The following is a 25,742-nucleotide window of genomic DNA, read 5'->3' as shown; positions in this document are numbered from 1 at the left end:
GATAATTAGAATCTATCCGACGCACAGAGGTCTTTGCACGTGCAAGTGTCTGAATGAAGCAAAAAGCTCTTCTCCAGATGACTCAATGGATAGATTTGATAGGGAATTGAGCCTGGACTGTTAGTTTACCAGACAAAGAAGTCCTGAGGAAACTGAAACTACTTATTAATAATTGGAAGTAAAACTATGTTTGGTTCCAGGAGAGATGCTGCATTTTGTGAGGTAAATATTTCTAGTGGCTGGGTAGAAAGAGGGAAGTGAGTGACCATCTGGAGTGACATCAGCGTCACGGGTGAGGGAGTTCCTGAGTACTGGAATTGTCCTATAGATAGCTGGTATTGGGAACTGCCTATATTGAGCTCAAACAACTCAGCATCTTGTCTGGAACTGAGCATAATTTAAATTATAATTATTAATAACTGGTTATTGAGGACTGACAGGGAATGTCAGCGGTCTCTACCTGTGATGCTGCTGAAAGAAAGCCAAGCCCAATGGAGAAAGAACATTTTCAGATTGCCTGGGCTTGCCTGGACGCGTTTCAAATCAGAATACACAGGTCGAGTAAAAATGAACGACTGGAGATCTGGAACAAAAACAGAAAATGCTGGAAAAACTCAGTAGCTGTGGCAGCATCGTGGAGAGAGAAACAGAGATAACATTGAGGTTCGAACCAAGAGTCATCGTGGACTCAACATGTTTACTCTGTTTTCTTTCATTCAGATGCTGCCAGACCTGCTGGGATTTTCCAGCACCTTCTCTTTATATTTCAAGAATTGAACAGAATTAGCAGTGACTCCGTGTCGCAAATAAATTTCCTGAAATATTACATGTAAAAGGTATGGCTGTAATGAGGTGTTTCTCGGTGGAATTTTACATGGAAAATTGTATTTATTACAGAGTGTCAGAATATGGGATCGTCTAACACCACCGGGGCTGAAGGATCAGATCCAACATCTTCAACAAGAGTGAAAATGGATGCGGGTAGGTTCAGAAAATAATTAAAATCGTAATTTCATACAGGACAAAGTTCCAGATTTTGAGCAAGAATCAACGGTTCAAATACAAAGTTAAAAGAGAACAGGGTCTGAGCAGGAAGAGGAATTGAGTGACCATCTAGAGGTTCATCCCAGTCACAGATGTAGGGAGCTCATGAGCTCTGGTACTGTCCAATAGATAGCTGGGGGCTATAAGGTGAATCCAGACAGTGACGAAACCAGAAAATCCCACTCGAGATCAACGGACCTTTCCATGATCTGCCCCTCCCCCGCTCTGATTCTCCTGCCATGTGGGACGGTAAAATACACCCCAACAAACTGCAGCACGGTTTAAACAGTGAGTTAAAATTCCAGCTGATACCACTGGACAAGTCAAATCTCAGGATCGAACCTGGCTCAATTGATCCTAACTTTTATTATTCATGTAGTGTTCGGATGTTTACTTTGGATGGCAACTACTGAACTGAGCCACTGACCCCATCCTCCCCGGGTTACACACTGTCTGATCTCACTGACTCCATCCTCCCCGGGTTACACACTGTCTGATCTCACTGACTCCATCCTCCCCGGGTTACACACTGTCTGATCTCACTGACTCCATCCTCCCCGGGTTACACACTGTCTGATCTCACTGACTTCATCAAAGAAAATTACAGCACAGGAACAGGTCCTTAGGTCCTCTTCGCCTGACCATGCCGCCCGAATTAACTAAAATCCCCAACCCTTCCAGGGACCCAATCCCTCTATTCCCATCCTATTTATGTATTTGTCCAAATGCCCCTTGAAACTCACAATCGTATCTGCTTCGACTACCTCCCCCGGCAGTGAGTTCCAGACACCCACCACCCTCAGTGTAAAAAAACTTGCCTCGTACATCTCCTTTAAGTCTTGCCCTTCGCACCTTAAACCTATGCTCCCTAATAATTGACTCTTCTACCCTGGGAAGCAGCTTCTGACTATCCACTCTGTCCATGCCCCTCATAATCTTGTAGACTTCTATCAAGTTGCCCCTCAACCTCCGTCGTTCCAGTGAGGACAAACCAAATTTCTCCAAACTCTCTTCATAGCTAATGCCCCCCATACCAGACAACATCCTTTCTGTACCCTCTCCAAAGCCTCCAGATCCTTCTGGTAGTGTGACGACCAGTATTGAACACTATTTTTCCCAGCACAGCCTAACTAAGGTTCTATAAAGCTGCAACATGACTTGCCAATTTTTAAACTCAGTGCCCCAACCGATGAAGGCAAGCGTGCCTTTGCCTTCTTGACTACTTTCTCCACCTGCATTGCCACTTTCAGTGACCTGTGTCCCTGTACACCCAGATCCCTCTGTCAATCAATATTCTTAAGGGTTCTGTCATTTACTGTATATTTCCTATCTGGATTAGACCTTCCAAAATGCATTACCTCACATATGTCTGGATTAAACTCTATCTGCCATCTCTCCACCCAAGCCTCCAACCGATCTATATCCTGCTGTATCCTTTGATGGTCATCATCGCTATCTGCAGATCCACCAACTTTTCTGTCGTCTACGAACTTACAAATCAATCTAGTTACATTTTCCTCCAAATCATTATATATATATAATATATATATATTAGAAACAGCAAAGTTTCAAGCACTGATCCATGAGGAACGTCACTTGTCACAGGCCTCCATTCAGAAACACACCCTTCCACTTCTCCCCTCTGTCTTCTTTGACTGAGCCAGTTCTGTATCCACCGTGCCAGCTCACCCCTGGTCCCATGCGACTGCACCATCACCAGTCGGCCATGATGGACCTTGTCAAAGGCCTTACTGAAGTCTATATAAATAACGTCCACTGCCCTACCCTCATCAATCATCTTCGCCACTTCCTCAAAAAACTCGATGAAGTTAGTGAGACACGACCTCCCCTTCACAAAACCATGTTGCCTCTCGCTAATCGGTCCATCCTGCCTGGGTTACACACTGTCTGATCTCACTGACTCCATCCTCCCCGGGTTACACACTGTCTGATCTCACTGACTCCATCCTCCCCGGGTTACACACTGTCTGATCTCACTGACTCCATCCTCCCCGGGTTACACACTGTCTGATCTCACTGACTCCATCCTCCCCGGGTTACACACTGTCTGATCTCACTGACTCCATCCTCTCTGGGTTACACACTGCCTGACCTCACTGACTCCATCCTCCCCGGGTTACACACTGTCTGATCTCACTGACTCCATCCTCCCCGGGTTACACACTGTCTGATCTCACTGACTCCATCCTCCCCGGGTTACACACTGTCTGATCTCACTGACTCCATCCTCCCCGGGTTACACACTGTCTGATCTCACTGACTCCATCCTCCCCGGGTTACACACTGTCTGATCTCACTGACTCCATCCTCCCCGGGTTACACACTGTCTGATCTCACTGACTCCATCCTCCCCGGGTTACACACTGTCTGATCTCACTGACTCCAACCTCCCCGGGTTACACACTGTCTGATCTCACTGACTCCATCCTCCCCGGGTTACACACTGTCTGATCTCACTGACTCCATCCTCCCCGGGTTACACACTGTCTGATCTCACTGACTCCATCCTCCCCGGGTTACACACTGTCTGATCTCACTGACTCCATCCTCCTGTAGCTTTATACCCTCAAACCCAAATTTTCCATTCACTTTCACCTTGAAGTAAATCACAGTCGGGCTTTGCACAATCGTACCCATAGCAAAGCGGACACATTCTTTCAATGATCTTAATGATCCTTTGACTGGGTCCCTCCTGGCAGACTGGTGCAGGTGTCAGATAGACACCGATCTGTGCACCTGGAAGCGTGCAGTGTCTGTAATACTCATCCAGCTCTTCTCCAGATGACACAATGGATAGATTTGATAGAGAGGGAATTGCACCCGCACTGTGAGTTTACCAAACAAACAGGTCCTTTTGGGAACGGAGACCGGTTATTAATTGCGCAACAGATTACTTTGCTAATCTGATAATTAGAATCTATCCGACGCACAGAGGTCTTTGCACGTGCAAGTGTCTGAATGAAGCAAAAAGCTCTTCTCCAGATGACTCAATGGATAGATTTGATAGGGAATTGAGCCTGGACTGTTAGTTTACCAGACAAAGAAGTCCTGAGGAAACTGAAACTACTTATTAATAATTGGAAGTAAAACTATGTTTGGTTCCAGGAGAGATGCTGCATTTTGTGAGGTAAATATTTCTAGTGGCTGGGTAGAAAGAGGGAAGTGAGTGACCATCTGGAGTGACATCAGCGTCACGGGTGAGGGAGTTCCTGAGTACTGGAATTGTCCTATAGATAGCTGGTATTGGGAACTGCCTATATTGAGCTCAAACAACTCAGCATCTTGTCTGGAACTGAGCATAATTTAAATTATAATTATTAATAACTGGTTATTGAGGACTGACAGGGAATGTCAGCGGTCTCTACCTGTGATGCTGCTGAAAGAAAGCCAAGCCCAATGGAGAAAGAACATTTTCAGATTGCCTGGGCTTGCCTGGACGCGTTTCAAATCAGAATACACAGGTCGAGTAAAAATGAACGACTGGAGATCTGGAACAAAAACAGAAAATGCTGGAAAAACTCAGTAGCTGTGGCAGCATCGTGGAGAGAGAAACAGAGATAACATTGAGGTTCGAACCAAGAGTCATCGTGGACTCAACATGTTTACTCTGTTTTCTTTCATTCAGATGCTGCCAGACCTGCTGGGATTTTCCAGCACCTTCTCTTTATATTTCAAGAATTGAACAGAATTAGCAGTGACTCCGTGTCGCAAATAAATTTCCTGAAATATTACATGTAAAAGGTATGGCTGTAATGAGGTGTTTCTCGGTGGAATTTTACATGGAAAATTGTATTTATTACAGAGTGTCAGAATATGGGATCGTCTAACACCACCGGGGCTGAAGGATCAGATCCAACATCTTCAACAAGAGTGAAAATGGATGCGGGTAGGTTCAGAAAATAATTAAAATCGTAATTTCATACAGGACAAAGTTCCAGATTTTGAGCAAGAATCAACGGTTCAAATACAAAGTTAAAAGAGAACAGGGTCTGAGCAGGAAGAGGAATTGAGTGACCATCTAGAGGTTCATCCCAGTCACAGATGTAGGGAGCTCATGAGCTCTGGTACTGTCCAATAGATAGCTGGGGGCTATAAGGTGAATCCAGACAGTGACGAAACCAGAAAATCCCACTCGAGATCAACGGACCTTTCCATGATCTGCCCCTCCCCCGCTCTGATTCTCCAGCCATGTGGGACGGTAAAATACACCCCAACAAACTGCAGCACGGTTTAAACAGTGAGTTAAAATTCCAGCTGATACCACTGGACAAGTCAAATCTCAGGATCGAACCTGGCTAAATTGATCCTAACTTTTATTATTCATGTAGTGTTCGGATGTTTACTTTGGATGGCAACTACTGAACTGAGCCACTGACTCCATCCTCCCCGGGTTACACACTGTCTGATCTCACTGACTCCATCCTCCCCGGGTTACACACTGTCTGATCTCACTGACCCCATCCTCCCCGGGTTACACACTGTCTGATCTCACTGACTCCATCCTCCCCGGGTTACACACTGTCTGATCTCACTGACTCCATCCTCCCCGGGTTACACACTGTCTGATCTCACTGACTCCATCCTCCCCGGGTTACACACTGTCTGATCTCACTGACTCCATCCTCCCCGGGTTACACACTGTCTGATCTCACTGACTCCATCCTCCCCGGGTTACACACTGTCTGATCTCACTGACTCCATCCTCCCCGGGTTACACACTGTCTGATCTCACTGACTCCATCCTCCCCGGGTTACACACTGTCTGATCTCACTGACTCCATCCTCCCCGGGTTACACACTGCCTGATCTCACTGACTCCATCCTCCCCGGGTTACACACTGTCTGATCTCACTGACTCCATCCTCCCCGGGTTACACACTGCCTGATCTCACTGACTCCATCCTCCCCGGGTTACTCACTGTCTGATCTCACTGACTCCATCAAAGAAAATTATAGCACCGGAACAGGTCCTTAGGTCCTCTTAGACTGACCATGCCGCCCGAATTAACTGGGCACAATATTCATAGATTCATAGAGGTTTACAGAATGGAAAGAGGCCCTTCGGCCCAACTTGTCCATGCCACCTTTTTTTGTTCACCAATAAGCTAGTCCCAATTGCCTGCATTTGGCCCATATCCCTCCATACACATCTTACCCATATAACATCTAAATGCTTTTTAAAAGACACAATTGTATCTGACTCTACTCCCATCTCTGGCATCTTGTTCCAGACACTCACTACTCTCTGTGGAGAAAATTGTATCTCTCCCCTCTCTCCCTAAACCTATGCCCTCTAGTTTTAGACCCCCCCTACATTTGGGAAAAGTTGCCCCTCATTAATTTACAGACTCTATAAGATGTCCCCTAAGCCTCCTACGCTCCAGGGAAAAAAGTCTCAGTCTATGCAGCCTCGCCTTAAACCTCAAACCATCAAGTCCCAGTAGCATCCTCGTAAATAATCTTTTTTGCACTCTTTCTTGTTTAATAATATCCTTTCTATAAGAGGGTGACCAGAACTGCACACAGTAATCCAAGTGTGGCCTCACCAATGTCTTGTACAACTTCAACAAGACGTCCCAACTCCTTTATTCAATGTTCTGACCAATGAAACCAAACATGCTAAATGCCGCCTTCACCATTCTGCCCACCTGTGACTCCACTTCCAAGGAGCTATGAACCTGTTCCCCAAGATCCCTTTGTTCTGTCGCTCTCACCAACGCCCTATCATTAACTGAGTAAGTCCTGCCCTGGTTCGATCTACCAAAATGCACCGCCTCGCATTTATCTGAATTAAACTCCATCCGCTGTTCATCAGCCATTTGAGATGTGGTCTTCCCAATTCCCTGTAAATCTGAAGCATAATATCCTTTTATCTTCAAGTTCCCTCAAAATAACGGACGATATTCCATTCGCCTTTTAATGACTTGCTGTACCTGCAAATTATTTTTTTCTGACTCATGCACGAGAACACCCAAATCCAAATGCATCAGAATCCTGCAGCCATTCTCCTGTTTAGTAATACTGTTTCTTTTATCCTCCCTGCCAAAGCAAACAGATTCACATTCTCCCACATAATACTCCATCTGTCAGTTTTACTTACTCACCCATGCACAACCTCCTTATATCCTCTTCACAAGAACCTTTTCTACCGATGTTTGTATCATTTGTAAATTTAACCTTGATGCCTTTGCTTCTCTCGTCTATTTCATTCATAAATATTGTAACAAGTTGATGCCGCAGCATAGACGCTTGCAGCTTTCCACTGGTCCCAGCCGGCCAATCGGATACAGCACCCATTCATCAATACTCTGTTTTCTACCAGCCAGCCAATCTTCTATCAATACTATTATGTTACTCCCTGCACTGTCACCTTTTATTTTCCACAAAACTTTGATGTGGCACCTCCCCAAATGGCCTCTGGAATCCAAGTGCAGCATGTCTACAGGCTCCTCTTTATCCACGGTGTCACTGATCCTTCAAAGAACTCCAGTAAATTAGTTCAGCACGATTTCCCTTTCCATGCTGACTCTTCCAGATTTCCTTGAGTTTCTCTGAGTGTCCAGGTATGACCTTCTTAATGATCGATTTGAATGCTTTACCTGTAACAGTACCTGTTACAAGTAACTGGCCTATAGTATCGTTTTTTAACCTCCATCCCTTATTGAATACACGGGTTAGGTTTATCGGGTTTTCAGCCTGATGGAACCGCTTCACAAACTAGGGAATTTTAGGAAATTAACACCAGTACCTCATTAGCCACCTCTTTAAGATCCAAGGATGAATGCCATCTCGATCTGTCAGCTGCAGCTCTAGCAGTTTGCTCAGTACCAATCCTTCTCGCGATTGCAACTTTATCATGTTCCTCTCCTAATAGCTGTCCTACAGCTATTACTGAATGCTTTTGTATCCTCTAGAGTGTAGACAGCAGCAAATTATGTGTTCACTTCATCCGCCAGTTCAGTATTATCTGCTCGTCTCTCCCCATTGTCACTCTCCACAGGACCAGCACCAACTGTACCGGCTCTCTTCTTGTTTGAATACTTGTAAAAACTCCTACTATCAATGTTTGCCATTTTTACCTGCTACCTCTTTATTTAAGTGAAGAACACACGTCTTAGACCCATTCTTCTGCCTCAACCTGGCACTTGGCAGGCAACATTTTTTGCACTCTTGCTCTTTACTGCAGTGAACAGTGTCAATCCCCCTCACTATATTCTTTTGGAACAAAGTGATAGGCTATTTCTCTCTCTGCCTGATGTTGCACACTGTCTTATGTTCAGCTTCCAGATCAGTATTCCTGATCTGGATTTCCTCCAGCTGCTTACACTTTCTGCAGATGTGTGTGTCAGGAATCGCCTTGGTGTCCAAAAGCTCCCACATTTCCACAGCTAGAACATAGCACCAATGCTGCCATTGGTCCTTATGTTATTTAGTTAGTTAAATTGGTCATTTAATTAGCTTAAAATCATTCCTGTGTGTACCACACCTCTTTCCCTCAAGCGCTGAAATCCCACTTGAAGCTAATTTGCTGATCTCAGTCTCTGTCTTACTCCGGCGTAGTTACCTGTTCCTCACACCCCTTTTACACAATACAAAATTAGTATAGATACTGCTACCTTGAAAGAACAGCAAAGCCTGAAAACACATATTTTAAGAGCACGTAAGGAAACTTGCGAGTGATATTAAATCAACACATTTTTTTCAGTTACATTTGGGTGGTTAGTAATAATGTAAACCCTGTGAAAATTGATAATAGTGATATTGTCAGTGAAAATATGGAAATGTGGATATGTCAAATAATTGCTTTGCATCAGAATTTACAGTAAATTAGAGAACAACATGCCAGACATCTCCAGGAAACTAATGATGAATCAGGGATAGGGTTCATTGCAGCTGTATAAGGTGCTGGTGAGGCCACACCTGGAGTACTGTATACAGTTTTGGTCTCCTTACTTGAGAAATGATATACTGGCACTGGAGATGGTGCAGAGTAGATACACGAGGTTGATTCCCTAGTTGAGAGGGTTGGCTTATGAGGAGAGACTGCATAGACTGGACCTATATTCATTGGAATTCAAAGGAATGAGGGGAGATCTTATAGAAACATATAAGATGATGAAGGGAATAGATAAGATAGAAGCAGGGAAGTTGTTTCCACTGGCGGGTGAAACTAGAACGAGGGGGCCTGGCGTCAAAATAAGGGGAAGCACATTTAGGACTGAGTTGAGGAGGAACATCTTCACACAAAGGGTTGTGAATCTATGGAATTCCCTGCCCAGTGAAGCAGTTGAGGCTACCTCATTGAATGTTTTTAAGGCAGGGATAGATAAATGTTTGAACAGTAAAGGAATTAAGGGTTATGGTGAGCGAGCTGAATCCACGAAAAGATCAGCCATGATCTTACTGAATGGCGGAGCAGCTCAAGGGGCCAGATGACCTACTCCTGCTCCTAGTTCTCAAGTTCTTATGTTAGTAGCTGAGGCATTTTTCTCAGATTCATTGTAAAGATTTGAGCCTGGTTAGTGAGGCCAGCATTTATTACCCATCTTATCTTCCCTTGAAAGTTGGTGATGAGCTGCCGCTGACTTGAACCTCTGCAGTCCATGTGGTGCAGGTACACCCACAGTATATTAGGAAGGGAGTCCCGGGACTTTGACGAAAGAAGTGGGATATGGTTCGAAATCAGGATGGGGAGGAGAACTTTCATGTGGTCGTGTTCCCATACATATGCCACCCTGCTAGGGGGTAGAGTTCAAGGGCTTGGAAGTTGCTACAGTGGTTGTCAATCAAGCATGTTGTTTTGTCATTAAAAGTGTTGAGCTTATTGCATGTCAATGGAGCTGATTTCTTTTGGACAAGCGATGAATATTCCATCACTTTACTGACTTGTGCATTTTAAACAGTGAACAGGCTTTGGGGAATCAGGAAATTGGAAATATCTGCTGCAGAATTCCCAGCCTCTTACCTGCCCTTGTAGCCACAGAACTTATATTGCTTGTCAAGTTCAGTTTTGTCTCAATGGTAACCCAGGGAACATTGTCAGTGGAAGATTCAGTGATGGTAATTTTGTTGAATGTCATGGGCAGGCGATTAGATTATCTGCTGTTGGCAATGCTCATTGTGTGGCAGTTGTCTGGTGTTAATGTTACCTGCCACATATCTGCCCATGCCTGGATACAGTCTTGTTCGTGTTGTATAGGGACATGCATTGCTTCAGTATTTAAACAGTCATGAATTGAGTTCTTTGAGAAGGTGACCAAAGAGTTGGATTTCGGTAAAGCAGTTGATGTGATGTATATGGATTTCAGTAAAGCGTTTGATAAGGTTCCCCACGGTAAGCTAGTGCAGAAAGTACGGACGCATGGGATTGAGGGTGATTTAGCAGTTTGGGTCAGAAAGTGGCTAGCTGTAAGAAGACAGAGGGTGGTGGTTGATGGGAAATATTCATCCTGGAGTTCAGTTACTAGTGGTGTACCGCAAGGATCTGTTTTGGGGCCACTGCTGTTTGTTATTTTTATAAATGACCTGGATGAGGGCGTGGAAGGATGGGTTAGTAAATTTGCGGATGACACTAAAGTCGGTGGAGTTGTGGACAGTGCAGAAGGTTGTTGCAGGTTACAGAGGGACATAGGTAAGCTGCAGAGCTGGGCTGAGAGGTGGCAAATGGAGTTTAATGCGGAAAAGTGTGAGGTGATTCACTTTGGAAGGAGTAACAGGAATACAGAGTACTGGGCTAATGGTAAGATACTTGGTAGTGTGGATGAACAGAGAGATCTCGGTGTCCATGTGCATAGTTCCCTGAAAGTTGGCACCCAGGTTGATAGGGTTGTTAAGAAGGCGTATGGAGTGTTAGCTTTTATTGGTAGAGGGATTGAGTTTCGGAGCCATGAGGTCATGTTGCAGCTGTACAAAACTCTGGTGCGGCCGCATTTGGAGTATTACGTACAGTTCTGGTTGCCGCATTATAGGATGGATGTGGAAGCATTGGTAAGGGTGCAGAGGAGATTTACTAGGATGTTGCCTGGTATGGTGGGAAGGTCTCATGAGGAAAGGTTGAGGGGCTTGAGGTTGTTTTAGTTAGGAAGAAGAAGGTTAAGAGGTGACTTAATAGAGCCATACAAGATGATTAGAGGATTAGATCGGGTGGATAGTGAGAGCTTTTTTCCTCGGATGGGGATAGCTAGCACGAGGGGACATAGCTTTAAATTGAGGGGTGATAGATATAGGACAGATGTCAGAGGTAGGTTCTTTACTCAGAGTAGTAAGGGCGTGGCATGCCCAGCCTGCATCAGTAGTGGACTTGTCAACATTAAGGGCATTTAAATGGTTATTGGATAAACATATGGATGACTTGGAATAGTGTAGGTTAGATGGGCTTTAGATTGGTTTCACTGGTCAGCGCAACATCGAGGGCCGAAGGGCCTGTACTGCGCTGTAATGTTCTATGAATGTAACTGAACATCGTGCAATCATCAGCCCACATCCCCACTTCTGACCTTATGATGAAAAGGAGATGATTGATGAAGTAAATGAAGATGATTGGGCCTAGCCCCTCACTGCTGAACACTTGCAATGATCTGGAGTAAAGATGATTCACCTCCAACCTTCACAACAATCTTCCTTTTTGCTCAGTGCGACTCCAGCCAGTGGAGAGATTTCTCTGATTCTCATTGCTTTGAATTCTATCAGGACATCCGAATGCCCCCCCCCCATCTTGCATCATTTACGGATCAGAGTTCTTAGGTATAAAAGTTTCTTCGGAATTCACTCCTGAAAGGTGAAAGTTTGAATTGTTAACTAAGCCACCTCATCCTAGAGGTGATGCGGTGGCCCACAGTCCCCCACTCCGGCTGAAAATTTAAGTGTCTAACTTCACATGACAAGGAATTTTCTGAGCAAAATAAGGGCCATAGGACTGAACGGCAAGACTTAAGCTGCCATCAGGAAGGATCTCCTGCCTCTGCTATGCCAGCTGATCAAATGGCAAGGAATTATCTCAAAGAATGAGTCTCTGGGTTGTCTCCTCTGAGACGCTTGTTGTCCTGCATTTTTGTGTTTCAAATTTTGCACATGCACTGTGTGTATTAGCACAGGCACAGCCTTTCAGTGTTTGACTCATCTGGAAGCGACCCGCCCAACACTCCCTCACACCTATACACCTGCCCCAGCACTTACAGGATTGGCGACCCGTCCCCAACCCATTCCGATGCCAAATGTATGTTATTTCCTTATGTCATAGTTGGTCACAGTGACTTTGACCAGAAAGAGACCTCGATCAGCCATATACATGTTGCAGCAACGACAACAGGTCAGATGTGGGGCATTCTGTGGAGAGTAAGTCATCACCTGTCTCACCAAAGTCCACAATCTGAAAGGCACAACTGGAAAATTTGCAACTTGTTTGATGATGGCTCCATGAATACTCGAAGTTCTATACTACCCAGGACAAGATAGCCCAGTTGAGCAGCACCTCAATCCCTTAGCCACCAATGCACAGTGATAGCAATATGCATCATTTACAGGAAGAACTGCAGCAACTCACCAAAGCTCCTTCAACATTTCCTAATCCACGACCTCTGTCACCCTTGAGGGACAAGGGCAGCAGATATTTGGGAAGACCACTGTCTGCAAGTTTCCCTCCAATGGAAATTTAGGAAAGAAAACAAATTTAGGCCTTACCAGCAACCCCCACATCCAGTGAACAATTAAAAAAATAATTGATAGCCTCTTTTAACAATGGATGTTCATGGATTTGGGGCTAAGTTCGTTACAGGGGTAAGGTCAAATTTGCTTTCACTGAATGTTTCTGTGTTAAACACAGTAAGAAGTCTCACAACACCAAGTTAAAGTCCAACAATGTTGGACTTTAACCTGGTGTTGTGAGACTTCTTACTGGGTTTACCCCAGTCCAACACCGGCATCATGTTTCTGTGTTCCCAGAAGGTGTTTGATAATACGGTTCACAGGAGGCTTCAGTTGCTTCTTGTAAAGTGAAGTGTAACAACATGGATAGAAACTCATTGACGTGTTTATTTTTCTCCATTTGTGTTCACAGATCCAAACTCCACAATCCCTCAGTTCCTGACAAACTGTGATGATGACCAGTTGTTCCAATTGACAAAATTCTACCGGGACAGACTAGTGCAGGCGATGGAAGGAGGAGTGGATGGAGTCAGCTTAACGTTAACATACGAGAGGATTTTCACTGGACAAGAACATGGGGTAAGTGGGAGGAATACAGAATTAGTTTGCATTATTCCTATCAGTACACAACTTTCAGGATATATTGACAAATGATGGTAAAAGAGCAGGTTCTGTCCAGATAATCTTCCAGCAGACAAGGAATCACACGCTGCACTGATAATGGAGTTATTGACCAATAATATTCCTGTCTTTAAGTCTACACCAGACCCAGGTATGAGGAGAGGGAAACCTCAGAGTTTGGGAATTTTGGGATCTGGAGATCCTTTTGGGTACTTCACAGCTCGACTGCACTCACCACGCACGGGGACAGCAGCTTGGCTGCACTCACCACGCACGGGGACAGCAGCTTGGCTGCACTCACCACGCACGGGGACAGCAGCTTGGCTGCACTCACCACGCACGGAGACAGCAGCTTGGCTGCATTCACCACGCACGGAGACAGCAGCTTGGCTGCACTCACCACGCACGGAGACAGCAGCTTGGCTGCACTCACCACACACGGAGACAGCAGCTTGGCTGCACTCACCACGCACGGAGACAGCAGCTTGGCTGCACTCACCACGCACGGGGACAGCAGCCTGGCTGCACTCACCACGCACGGGGACAGCAGCTTGGCTGCACTCGCCACGCACGGGGACAGCAGCTTGGCTGCACTCACCACGCACGGGGACAGCAGCTTGGCTGCACTCACCACGCACGGGAACAGCAGCTTGGCTGCACTCACCACGCACGGAGACAGCAGCTTGGCTGCACTCACCACGCACGGGGACAGCAGCTTGGCTGCACTCACCACGCACGGGGACAGCAGCTTGGCTGCACTCGCCACGCACGGGGACAGCAGCTTGGCTGCACTCACCACGCACGGAGACAGCAGCTTGGCTGCACTCACCACGCACGGGAACAGCAGCTTGGCTGCACTCACCACGCACGGGGACAGCAGCTTGGCTGCACTCGCCACGCACGGGGACAGCAGCTTGGCTGCACTCACCACGCACGGAGACAGCAGCTTGGCTGCACTCACCACGCACGGAGACAGCAGCTTGGCTGCACTCGCCACGCACGGGGACAGCAGCTTGGCTGCACTCACCACGCACGGAGACAGCAGCTTGGCTGCACTCACCACGCACGGAGACAGCAGCTTGGCTGCACTCACCACGCACGGGAACAGCAGCTTGGCTGCACTCACCACGCACGGGAACAGCAGCTTGGCTGCACTCACCACGCACGGAGACAGCAGCTTGGCTGCACTCACCACGCACGGGAACAGCAGCTTGGCTGCACTCACCACGCACGGGGACAGCAGCTCGGCTGCACTCACCACGCAGTTTATTGGGATATTACTGGGTCCACTCAGGTGCTTGTGTAAACCAGTGTTAAAGGAGCCCTTGCGAGATCAGAGCTTTAAAACACCATTCTTAGAAATCTTAGAAACCCTACAGCACAGAGAAAGGCCATTCGGCCCATCGAGTCTGCACCGACCACAATCCCACCAAGACCCTACCCCCATATCCCTACATATTTACCCACTAATCCCTCTAACCTACGCATCCCAGGACACTAAGGGCAATTTTAGCATGGCCAATCAACCTAACCCGCACATCTTTGGACTGTGGGAGGAAACCGGAGCACCCAGAGGAAACCCACGCAGACACGAGGAGAATGTGCAACCTCCACACAGACAGTGACCCAAGCCGGGAATTGAACCCAGGTTCCTGGAGCTGTGAAGCAGCAGTGCTAACCACTGTGCTACCGTGCCGCCCCATGAAACATGCTTTGATTTCACTGTGGCAGTTTGTATATTTCGTCAAAACCAATTTGTTTTGCTAAGGCCCTTTATAGAGTCAGAGATTTACAGCATGCAAACAGACGCTTCAGTCCAACTTGTCCATGCAGACCCATTTTCTAACCCCTAAGCTAGTCCCAATTGTGCCTTTTTGTCCCATATCCCTCTATACACATCTCATGTAACTCTCTAAATGCTTTTAAAAGACAAAATTGTACCCGCATCTACTACTACCTCTGGCAGCTTGTTCCAGACACGCACCATCCTCTGTGTGAAAAAATTGCACCTCTGGACCCTTTTGTATCTCTTCCCTCTCACCTTAAACCTATGCACTCTAGTTTAGTCTCCTCTACCTTTGGGAAAATATATTGACTATCTAGCTAATCTGTGCACCTCTATTTTATAGACCTCTATAAGATCACCCCTCAGCCTTCTACGCTCCAGAGAAAACATCCCAGTCTATCCAGCCTCTCCTTACAACTTCAAGACATCCCAACTCCTGTATTCAATGTTCTGACTAATGAAACCAAGCATGCCGAATGCCTTCTTCACCACCCTGTCCACTTTTTCAAGGAGCTATGAACTTGTGCCCCGAGATCTCTTTGTTCTGTAACTCTCACCAACGTCCTACCATTAACTGAGTAAGTCTTGCCCTGGTTTGATCCACCAAAATGCAACACCTTGCTTTTATTTAAATTAAACTCCATCTGCCATTCGTCAGTCCACTGGCCCAGTTGATCAAGATCCCGTTGCAATGCTAGATAACTGTCTTCACTATCCGCTATGCCACCAATCTTGGTGTCATCTGCAAACTTACTAACCATGCCTACTAAATTCTCATCCAAATCATTAATATGAATGACAAATAACAGTAGACCCAGCACGGATCCCTGAGGCACATCACTCGTCACAGGCTTCCAGTTTGAAAAACAACCCTATACAACCACCCTCTGTCTTCTGTCATCAAGCCAATTGTGTCTCCATTTGGCTACCTCACCTTGGATCCCGTGAAATTTAACCCTATGCAACAACCTACCGTGTGGTATCTTGTCAAAGACCTTGCTAAAGTCCATATTGACAACATCAACTGCACTCCCCTCATCTACCTTCTTGGTTACCCCTTCAAAAACTCAATCAAATTTGAGAGACCTGATTTTCCAGTCACAAAACCACGCTGACTGTCAGTCATTGCATCTCTAAATGCCTGTAGATCCTGTCTCTCAAAATACCTTCCAACAATTTACCCACTACAGATGTGAGGCTCACCGGCCTGTAGTTCTCAGGCTTTTCCCTGCAACCCTTCTTAAACAAACGCACAACATTTGCCACCCTTCAATCTTCAGGCATCTTACCTGTGACTTTAGCTGAGGAAACCTGCTGTCCTGACTCAAGCTGGCCTGTATGTGGATCCAATCACACAGAAATGTGGTTGACTACTCACTGCCCTCTGAAATAGTCTAGAAAAAGAGGCAAAGCAGCTTAATTTCTCCAATCAGGAATGTCTTGGCAGCACGATTATTGACTGAACTTTCCAGGCTGAGCTTGTGGCAGATTCACTTGTTCATGACAGTGTTGGTAAGACTCAGCGCACAGCCTGTGTTGGAGATGAAGTAGCTCTTTAAACTGAGGAGTGGGTGTGGTGTTGTGCGATGCTCTGCCCTTGTGAAATGTGATAGATTTATCAGGTGCAGCATTGCTTATCACCTCAATCTATTCAATAATAGCATGACACACCCATCACTCCACCATTATAATCAAACCAGAGGCCTAGCCCTGGTTCAATGAATTGTGTTTATGAGCGTTATGACGGCCATAAAGGACATGGGAAATAGTTATTAGATCGCTCTAGCAGCTTTTTGAAGTACAAACCTGCTGCTTGAGCGGAGGCTTTAGTCGGACTGCTGGTCCTGGGATACAGACTTGCTGTAAGTCGTGATTGTGGCTCTTCCATTTGGTTTTCAGTAAACGGTTTCTGGTGATGGGAAAGTGGATTTGGAGGCTGACTGCATTGGCGATGAGGAGTGAATAAAAAAACATTTTTTTCCCCTCTGCAGACGATCGCCATTCGTCAAGTAGCTTGTTCAGTAATGAAAAGCAAATATGTTTCTTCTTGGGAAACCTGAGCCCTATGATAACAGTGTACAGAGTGCATGCATTACTAATTTCATGTTAGCAACATTGAAGGAGATGAAAAACAAATGTAATGTTGTTGACAGCATGCGAGGCCCTGACATTCAGTATGATTTTAAAAGTTTGACCTTGCCCCACACCCCTGACTTCAACTTTTGATGAACTAGTAGACCGAGGGGAAAAACCACTGTGACCCGAAGCCCTTTATTATACTCCAGATATGTTACACTCCAGATACTCCAGATACTGCTTCAACGTGGCCGAGAAACCTGTAGGGAAACTGTCACCCAATTCTTGTCTGGATTATGAAAATTAGCAGAACATTTGTGAAGTCAGGCTGCCTCTGGATGAATTGTGGTGATATAGATTGGTATGCAGCGTAAATAACCTAACTACCCAATAGAAGCTGTCGGCATAACTCAGTCTGGATTTACAACAAATAGTTTCAATAACCTAATGTCAGAAGAATGCAGACGAGGTGCTCAGGAGCTGCAGGGGGCATCAGCCAGCAAAGTCATCCAACTGGGGAGTGTGTCATTGTGTAAACAGTCTTCAATAGAGAGTGCTTGTGTAAAGCAGGTGTTAAAGGACCCTTTGCAAGATCGGAGCTTTAAAACACCATGAAACAGTCAACGAAAGGCAATAATGACCCGAAGAGTGTTAGGGAACATTGGCCAGAGAGTTGCAGATGCAACACAATAAATTATTACAAGTACTGCCAAAGGGCACAGCCAAGGTGAAATTTTAGGAATAGGCAAAACGCGTGCCGCCTCGTGAAGAAACCATGGCCAATACCTGACCGTACCATGCTGCTATTCCTTCTTCCAGAGTCAGGGATATACAACAGAATCACATCACCACAACAAAGGCTGCCCTCAATTGCAGAATTACTGGTAAATGGCTAACCCCAAAGAACAAAGGAACAGGCCCTCCAAGCCTGCACCGACCATGCTGCCTGACTTAACTAAAACCCTCTACGGTTCTGGGGACCATATCCCTCCATTCCCATCCTATTCAGGTATTTGTCAAGATGCCCCTTAAAGTCACTGTCGTATCTGCTTCCACTACCTCCCCCAGCAGCGAGTTACAGGCACCCACCACCCTCTGTGTAAAAAAAACAAAATCTGTCTCGTACACCTCCTTTAAACCTTGCCCCTCGCACCTGAAACCAGTGCCCCCCAGTAATTGACTCTTCACCCTGGAAAAAAGCTTCTGATGATTCACTCTGTCCATGCCCCTCATAATCTTGTAAACTTCTATCAGATCACCACTCAACCTCCATCGCTCCAGTGAGAACAAACCAAGTTTCTCCAACCTCTCCTCATAGCTAATGCCCTTCATACCAGGCAACATCCTGGTAAATCTTTTCTGTAACCTCTCCAAAGTCTCCACATCCTTCTGGTCGTGTGGCGACCAGAATTGAACACTATATTCCAAGTGCGGCCTTACTAAGGTTCTATAAAGCTGCAACATGACTTACCAATTTTTAAACTCAGTGCCCCGGCCGATGTATGCCTTCTTGACAGCCTTCTCCATCTGCATTGCCACTTTCAGTGACCTGTGTACCTGTGCACCCAGATCCCTCTGCCTATCAATACTCTTAAGGGTTCTGCCATTTACTGTATATTTCCTTTCTGTATTAGACCTCCAAAATGCATGACCTCACATTTGTCCAGATTAAACTCCATCTACCACCTCTCCGCCCAAGTCTCTAACCGATCTATGTCCTGCTGTATCCTCTGATGTTCCTCATTGCTATCCGCAAATCTATCCATCTTTGTGTCGTGTGCAAACTTACTAATCAAACCAGTTACATTTTCCTCCAAATCATTTATATATTTACATATATATTACAAACAGCAAAGGTCCCAGCACTGATCTCTGACTACTGCCACTTGTCACAGCCCTCCATTCAGAAACGTACCCTTCCACTGCTACCCTTTGTCTTCTTTGACCGAGCCAGTTTTGTATCCACCTTGCCTCTGATCCCATGCAACTTCACCTTCTGCACCAGTCTGCCATGAGGGACCTTATCAAACGCCTTACTGAAGTCCATGTAGACAACATCCACTGCCCTATCTTCATCAATCATCTTCGTCGCTTCCTCGAAAAACTCGATCAAGTTAGTGAGACATGACCTCCCCTTCACAAATACGTCCACTTATTTCCAAGTGGGAATAAATCCTGTCTCGAAGATTCCTCTCCAATAATTTCCTTACTACTGCTGGACATCATATTGGATACCCATAATGGGAATTTGATACATCCCTAACTGGTCTCCGTCATAGAACAGACACACAAACACCTCCAACCTGGCATCCAACTCCTAACTTTGGAAGACACAAAGGCCAGGCTCGCCACCTGCACACGGGAATCTTTACAAGTAAAAATCACCACCGTGGTCTCAGTGACTTCAAGGCAGCAAACAACTCACCCCACACAAAAGGATCAAGTTTCATGGGGAGAGATTGGCTCCAGAAGATCCGGCTGATGGGGTTGGAGATCTTTAGGCTAGGCGTTGGGTGTCTGTACAAAGTCCAGTCGATGCCCTGGAAGTTTCCAAGAAAGTCTTGAAAAAAATACAAGGGGCCAAGGCCAAGATCTACATCGATCCCGATGCTAAACCTAGGGCAAGACCAGTTCTATACTCCGTTCTGGAGAAATTGGAAACCGAACTTGGGTGTCTTGAAAGTTTAGGTAGAATAAGGCCTGTGCAATTTGCATAATGGGCAGTGCCTGTAGTGGCTGTTTTTTAAGTCCAGAAAATCAGTTTGTCATAGGGATTATACAGTCAGCCGGTTTCCCAAACTCGATAGGCACCCCTGCTCAGAATCAAAGACCTCTATGCTAACTCAATAGGTGCCCAGATGTCCACCAACTTGGACATGGGCCATGTCTATTTTCAGCTTGTATTGGATGAGTCCTCCCAGAAATATGTGATAAATGTGAACAAGAGACAATAGGAGTAAACTCGCTTGCCCTTCAATCTCATCAGCGTGCCATTTTCCAGTGAGTCATGGAGAACGTTCTTCAAGGGCAACCCAAGTAGCAGTGTAGATGGATGACGTCCTGGTCATGGGGGCTTCGGAACAGGAACACCTGGCATACTTTCAAAAAGGTCTTGCAGAGATTTTCAAAAACGGGAGTGTGTTTGATGAGGGAGAAATGCATCTTCCAAGCAGCTGAAGTTACCTACTTGGGCTACCAGATAGATGGCAACGGATTAGACCCAGTAGAGGATAAGCTAAAAACAATCAAGGAGGCATCAACTCCACAGGGTTGAAATCTTTTCTGGGATTGGCTACTTATTATGGAAAAAATATCCTGAATTTGCCTTCCATGCTGACCCCCTTGCAGGCCCTACTAAGAAAATACAGAAATTCTCCTGGGAAGCTCCACAGCCAGAGGCTTTCGCCAAAGATGTTGTAACCTAACTTATTGGCCCATTTTGATGCCGACAAATAACTTGTGCTGACACGCAACGTTTCCCTGTACAGGGATGGGCCGGTGCTTTTACAGCACTGGAAAGATGGGACGGAGAAGCCCATCGTGCCTGCATCCAGGACCTTTCTGGATGTAGAGTGAAGGTATTCTCAGATTGAGGAAGAAGGGTTGGCGGTGTATTTGGTGTGGCAAAGTTCCATCAGTATGTCTACGGTAGACGTTTTCCAATCGTTACCAACCACAGATCCTTATTGGGATGTTTCAACCAGGACAAGGCATCCCGTTATTGTCTCCATCCAGATACAGCGTTGGGCCTTTTTCCTGTCCGCCTACAAATATCGTACAGAGCACCAGTCTGGAATCCAGATTGCCAATTCACTAAGTCGCCTCGCATTGCCCACAAGCCTGTCTCCTTTACCAGCATTGCATCAGGTCGTGATGACACTGAATCATTTGGAGAGTTTGCCAGTCTCCGCAAGGCAGATTAGAGCCTGGACATAGAAAGATCAATCTCCAGCATTTGATCCTAGATGGAGGATTCCAATGATGACCCTGCGAAGAAATGCAACCTTACCTCGCTAAGAAAGACTAGCAGTGTTGAGGATGGGATCATTGAGGGTCTCGAGTGTCGTTCCGCCCCCAGGATGACATCCAATATTAGTGGAACTACATAATGGCCACCTTGGAGTATCAGAGCTGAAAATGCTGGCCAGGAGCTACGTCTGCTGGCCCGGCCTCGACTCAGTCACTACGGACATGGAGAAGCAGTGTGACTTGTGCTAAGAAAATCAAAAGCTTCCCACCTCAGCCTCCCTACACCCATGGGAATAATGTGGCAGGCCATGGGGACAAGTACATGTGGACTTTGCAGGGCCCTTTATGGGTTCCATGTTTTTAATCATGGTACATACACACTTACAAAACTATCTCCTCATGGTGGGGGTGTTGGGGGAGAAACTGACTCAAGGTAGGGGGAGGGGTGATGCGAGTGTTATGAAGGACACGGGGATTGTTGATAGATCTGCCCATGGGCTTTGTGGAGTACAAAGTCACTTATTAAGCAAAGGGAGACTTGTCCAATGGGAAGCTAGCGATTGGAGTTTAAAACCTTTTGCTTTAAGCCACACTGTTGTTGTAGGTTCCAAGTTTACAGACTTTTTTACTCTGAAGGATTCAACTCATCTTGTTAGTCCCACTAAAGGGTTTCTGGAGAGAGGAAACTGTCTTTTTCTGAATTACTGCAGAGAGCACTGCAGGAACATCAGCAGGGGTACATAAAAATGATGTGCTAACCTGGTGAATCTACAACCCCTCACCATGCTATAGATAGACAGGCAAGTTGAGCCACAACTGACACAGCATAAAGCTTTTCTACCCTGCCATGCCTGGCATATGATACTGGATAATTAAACAGCAAACGTGTGGAGGGGATTTCGCAAAGTTCCACATCAAAAACATCAGAGTCCAGCTCATGAGTGCAAAAGACACGGCTGAAGCATTCGCAATAATATTCAGTCAGACATGTTACTGAGTTATTCATTTCAGCCTCTTCATGGGATCCCCATCATCACAGAAAAACTAATTCAATTCCCTCCACATGACCTAAAGGAATAACTTAGTGCTTGGTGTGCAGGAACACTGACAACATCCTGGCTGTGATACTGAAGCTTTGTGCTCCAGCACAGGCTGCACTGTGAGCCAAGCTGTTCAGTGTAGCTACAACACTGGCATCTACCCGACAATATGGAAATATTGCCAGCAACAGCCTGTCCATGATAAACAGGACAAACCCACTCCAGGAATTACCATTCTATTAATCTATTCACAGTCATCAAAATGACGGAAGGGATCATCAGCAGTTCTTGCAGTGGGACTTGCTCAGCAATAACCTGCTCACAGATACTTAGTTTGTGTTCTGCCAGGACCACTCTGCTGCAGAGCTCCTTTGGTTCAGACATGGCTAAAAGAATTACAGGGGAGAGGTGAAAGGGTCTGTCATTCACATCAAGACAGCATTTTAACTCAATTAGCATCAAAACCTTCCGACAAAACTGGAGTCAATGGAAATCCGTAATCATATCGCCTCTGAAACTTGTTTTCAGTGAAGACAGATCCACTTTCCACAATGGGTCCTCGTCCAACCACACAATCATCTCAACCATTCCAGTTGTTTTCAGAAGCTGCAATAATTTTGTTGCACTGAGGGAACCACAACTTATACAATATTCTAAATGTGGTCTCATCAATGATTTTAGGAATGAGCTGGCTTATCTCACTTTTTGACTCAATATTACCCTCATAATCCACCACAACGCTTAGTTTACTGCAACTGACACTGAGTCGTATCAATTTTCGATCCTTATAGTCTCAGAATCTTACAGAATAGAAGCTGGAATCATGTTAAAAAGAATGCTGTCCCTATTTTTTTCATTGTGGAAAGTCAGTCTTCACGGGGGAATATAACATCATTGAATTCATTCACTTTGTGATTTTCTGCCCCTGTGCTCTGGGAAAGTAATTTACTCCCTCTCTTAAACATTGAAAAAAATAACTCCATTGTCTGCTACCCCCGACACAAACTCCATCTCCTCACCACCGGATTGTATTCCATTCCCAGCCGCTGACTGAGACCTGGCCAGACTATCTGTGACTTCAGTGTTCAGAATCAAGCTGCACTCCATTTCCTGCATAATTGTCAGTGCAGAAATATCCTTATTCTCTGAATGTAACACTGCAAATTTCTCCTCCCACCTCAGCACAGCTCCTGCTGAATCCAAATCTATATTTTTGTTACCCCCAGATTCGTCTGTTCCAATGTTCTCCTGTTGGGCCTCGCACATTGCCCTTTATCTTCAGCTCCTCAGATTCTGCTGCCTTTACTGTGTTCCCCGTCAGACTCCAGATATCACTTTGTGCTCACAATGGCCCCCCAGTCCTCAGATGTCTTCAATTTAAAATTCCCATTCTTCTAGTTTCCGAGTCAATGAGTTTGAACCATTCCTGTAAACTCCAGTCTGAAATTCTCCATTAGCACGACTCTGACATCTTGCTCAGCCCCTCCTTCACACCCCACTTGTAACTGTGTTAATATCTCTCGAATCCTATCTCACTCCCCTCTCCTCTTCACCCAGATTTCATACTAGTAATTTGAGAACAAAAAATGTTTTGTTTCTGGAATTTGAGTTACTGAGTGGTAAAGATTACATTAGATTTTTCACCATTGTCAATGGCTCATTCTCCTGCCCTAAATTAGCAGTCGGTATTTGGATTAGTCAATGGCAATTTGTCAGTCAAATTTAATTTTAACATTGCTTCCATTTAAATAACTTAAGGATCAGATTCATTATTTCCCTGCCATCTGAGTTCTGATTCGTTGTTTATTTTACTTACACATGGAGAGCAGGAATCCCTACAGTCCATAAGTAGGCCCATCATTCTGCACCAACTCTTTAAAAGAGCAACTTACCCAGGCCCATCTTTAGACAATGGAAACAGGAGCACCTGCAGGAAACCGACACAGACATGGGAAGAATGTGCAAACTCCGCACAGCCAGTCACCCAAGGCCGTGATCAAACCTGTGAGACAGCAATGGTAACCACTGTGCGGCTAGGAGTAGGCCGTTCAGCCCCTCGAGTCTGCCCCGTTCTTTAATGACATGATTTGATTGTAGCCTCCAATCTGCAGACTGCCTATCCACGATACCCATAACTCCTTGCTGACCAAGACGCCATCCACCTCTCCGTTCCTTCCGCCGTTTGAGGAAGAGCGTTTCAAAGACGCATTACCCTTTCGGAGAAAAAAAAACATAGCCACATCTCATCAGGATCCTGGTAAATCACAGCGTGATTTAAGTGTGTGGAAAAAGTGCATCATGTTGTCAATCAGTCATCGAATGTCATAGAATCAGAGAAACCCTACAGTGCAGAAAGAGGCCATTCGGCCCATCGAGTCTGCACCGACCACAATCCCACCCAGGCCCCCCCATATCCCTAAACATTTACCCGCTAATCCCTTTAACCTCTGCATCTCAGGACACTAAGGTGCAATTTTAGCATGGCCAATCCACTTAACCCGCACATCTTTAGACTGTGGGAGGAAACCGGAGCACCCGGAGGAAACCCACGCAGACACGAGGAGAATGTGCAAACTCCACACAGTGACCCAAGCTGGGAATCGAACCCAGGTCCTTGGAGCTGTGAAGCAGCAGTGCTAACCACTGTGCTACCGTGCCGCCCCATCATGTTGGACACTGAAGGACAGACAGCTAATCACATGTAAATATATCAGATTCTCAGTGATTCCTCACACGAGTTGAAATGTGTTTTTGATTTCTAGTTCAGTTGATTCACATTTGTTTATTGTTAGTGATTGGAACGAGATTTCGAGAGAATTTTCAGTCCGTGTTTATTATGGATCAGGACCCGGCCCAGTGACTGATTTCTGAGCTGAAAACAACTGGGAAATCCCATCACTGAGCAGATCCTTTCCATCTCATTCTCAGTGTTTATCTTTCACTCTGCGTCTCATTATTCTTCATTACTATTCTTCATAGAAAGTCACTGAGCTCGTGGATAAGGGAAACCGGGCGGACAGTTCCAAACTTCTCCTCAATCTGGTGATGGAAAAAGGATCTCGGGCTCGAAGGGTGATGTGGGAATCCTTTGTGAGAATGCGTCACGGAGTCCCAAAACTGGATAAAATACTGAAAGAAACACAGGAGCTTGGTACGGTAAAATCACTGTGAATTCAATTTCCCATTTAAACACTGTCGATATCACTGTAATATTACACTGAGCCGATTACATGGAAGTTCATTTATTTAAACAGGTGCTGATTCGTTTGATTATATCAACATCGCACATGGTTTATCTGAATTACCCACTAACCTGAAAGGTAAGAGAGGAAATGGAGATTATAAACTATTTCACTTCTGAGAATCTGAATGATTGGTTGGAGCCTTTGTTTAAGAGATTGTGAAAATCTGGGATACTGAAAATTAAAGACTGTGGAAATTGGGTAGAGCATGATTCGGTTTTGTCATGAATGCTCGACCATACATAGCTTCAAATTACAATTCAGATGATCTGTCGTTTTTTTTTTCCAAAAATGTGTGAC

General features: G+C 45.5%; 1 protein-coding gene across 1 annotated transcript in view; it reads left to right on the top strand.

Moving 5' to 3' along the window:
• LOC144483447 (NACHT, LRR and PYD domains-containing protein 3-like) overlaps positions 1 to 25,742 on the top strand; it is a 117,466-nt gene that overhangs the window by 48,032 nt on the left and 43,692 nt on the right. The window contains exons 8-12 of the mRNA XM_078202132.1: positions 898 to 981; positions 4,868 to 4,951; positions 13,121 to 13,287; positions 25,180 to 25,351; positions 25,455 to 25,520. Of these exons, the coding sequence (XP_078058258.1) occupies positions 898 to 981; positions 4,868 to 4,951; positions 13,121 to 13,287; positions 25,180 to 25,351; positions 25,455 to 25,520 (573 nt within the window). The remainder of the gene's footprint in view (positions 1 to 897; positions 982 to 4,867; positions 4,952 to 13,120; positions 13,288 to 25,179; positions 25,352 to 25,454; positions 25,521 to 25,742) is intronic.

Source organism: Mustelus asterias, unplaced genomic scaffold, assembly GCF_964213995.1.
Source record: "Mustelus asterias unplaced genomic scaffold, sMusAst1.hap1.1 HAP1_SCAFFOLD_69, whole genome shotgun sequence".
Taxonomy (NCBI): Eukaryota; Metazoa; Chordata; class Chondrichthyes; order Carcharhiniformes; family Triakidae; genus Mustelus; species Mustelus asterias.
This window is presented reverse-complemented; position numbering and strand designations above follow the sequence as displayed.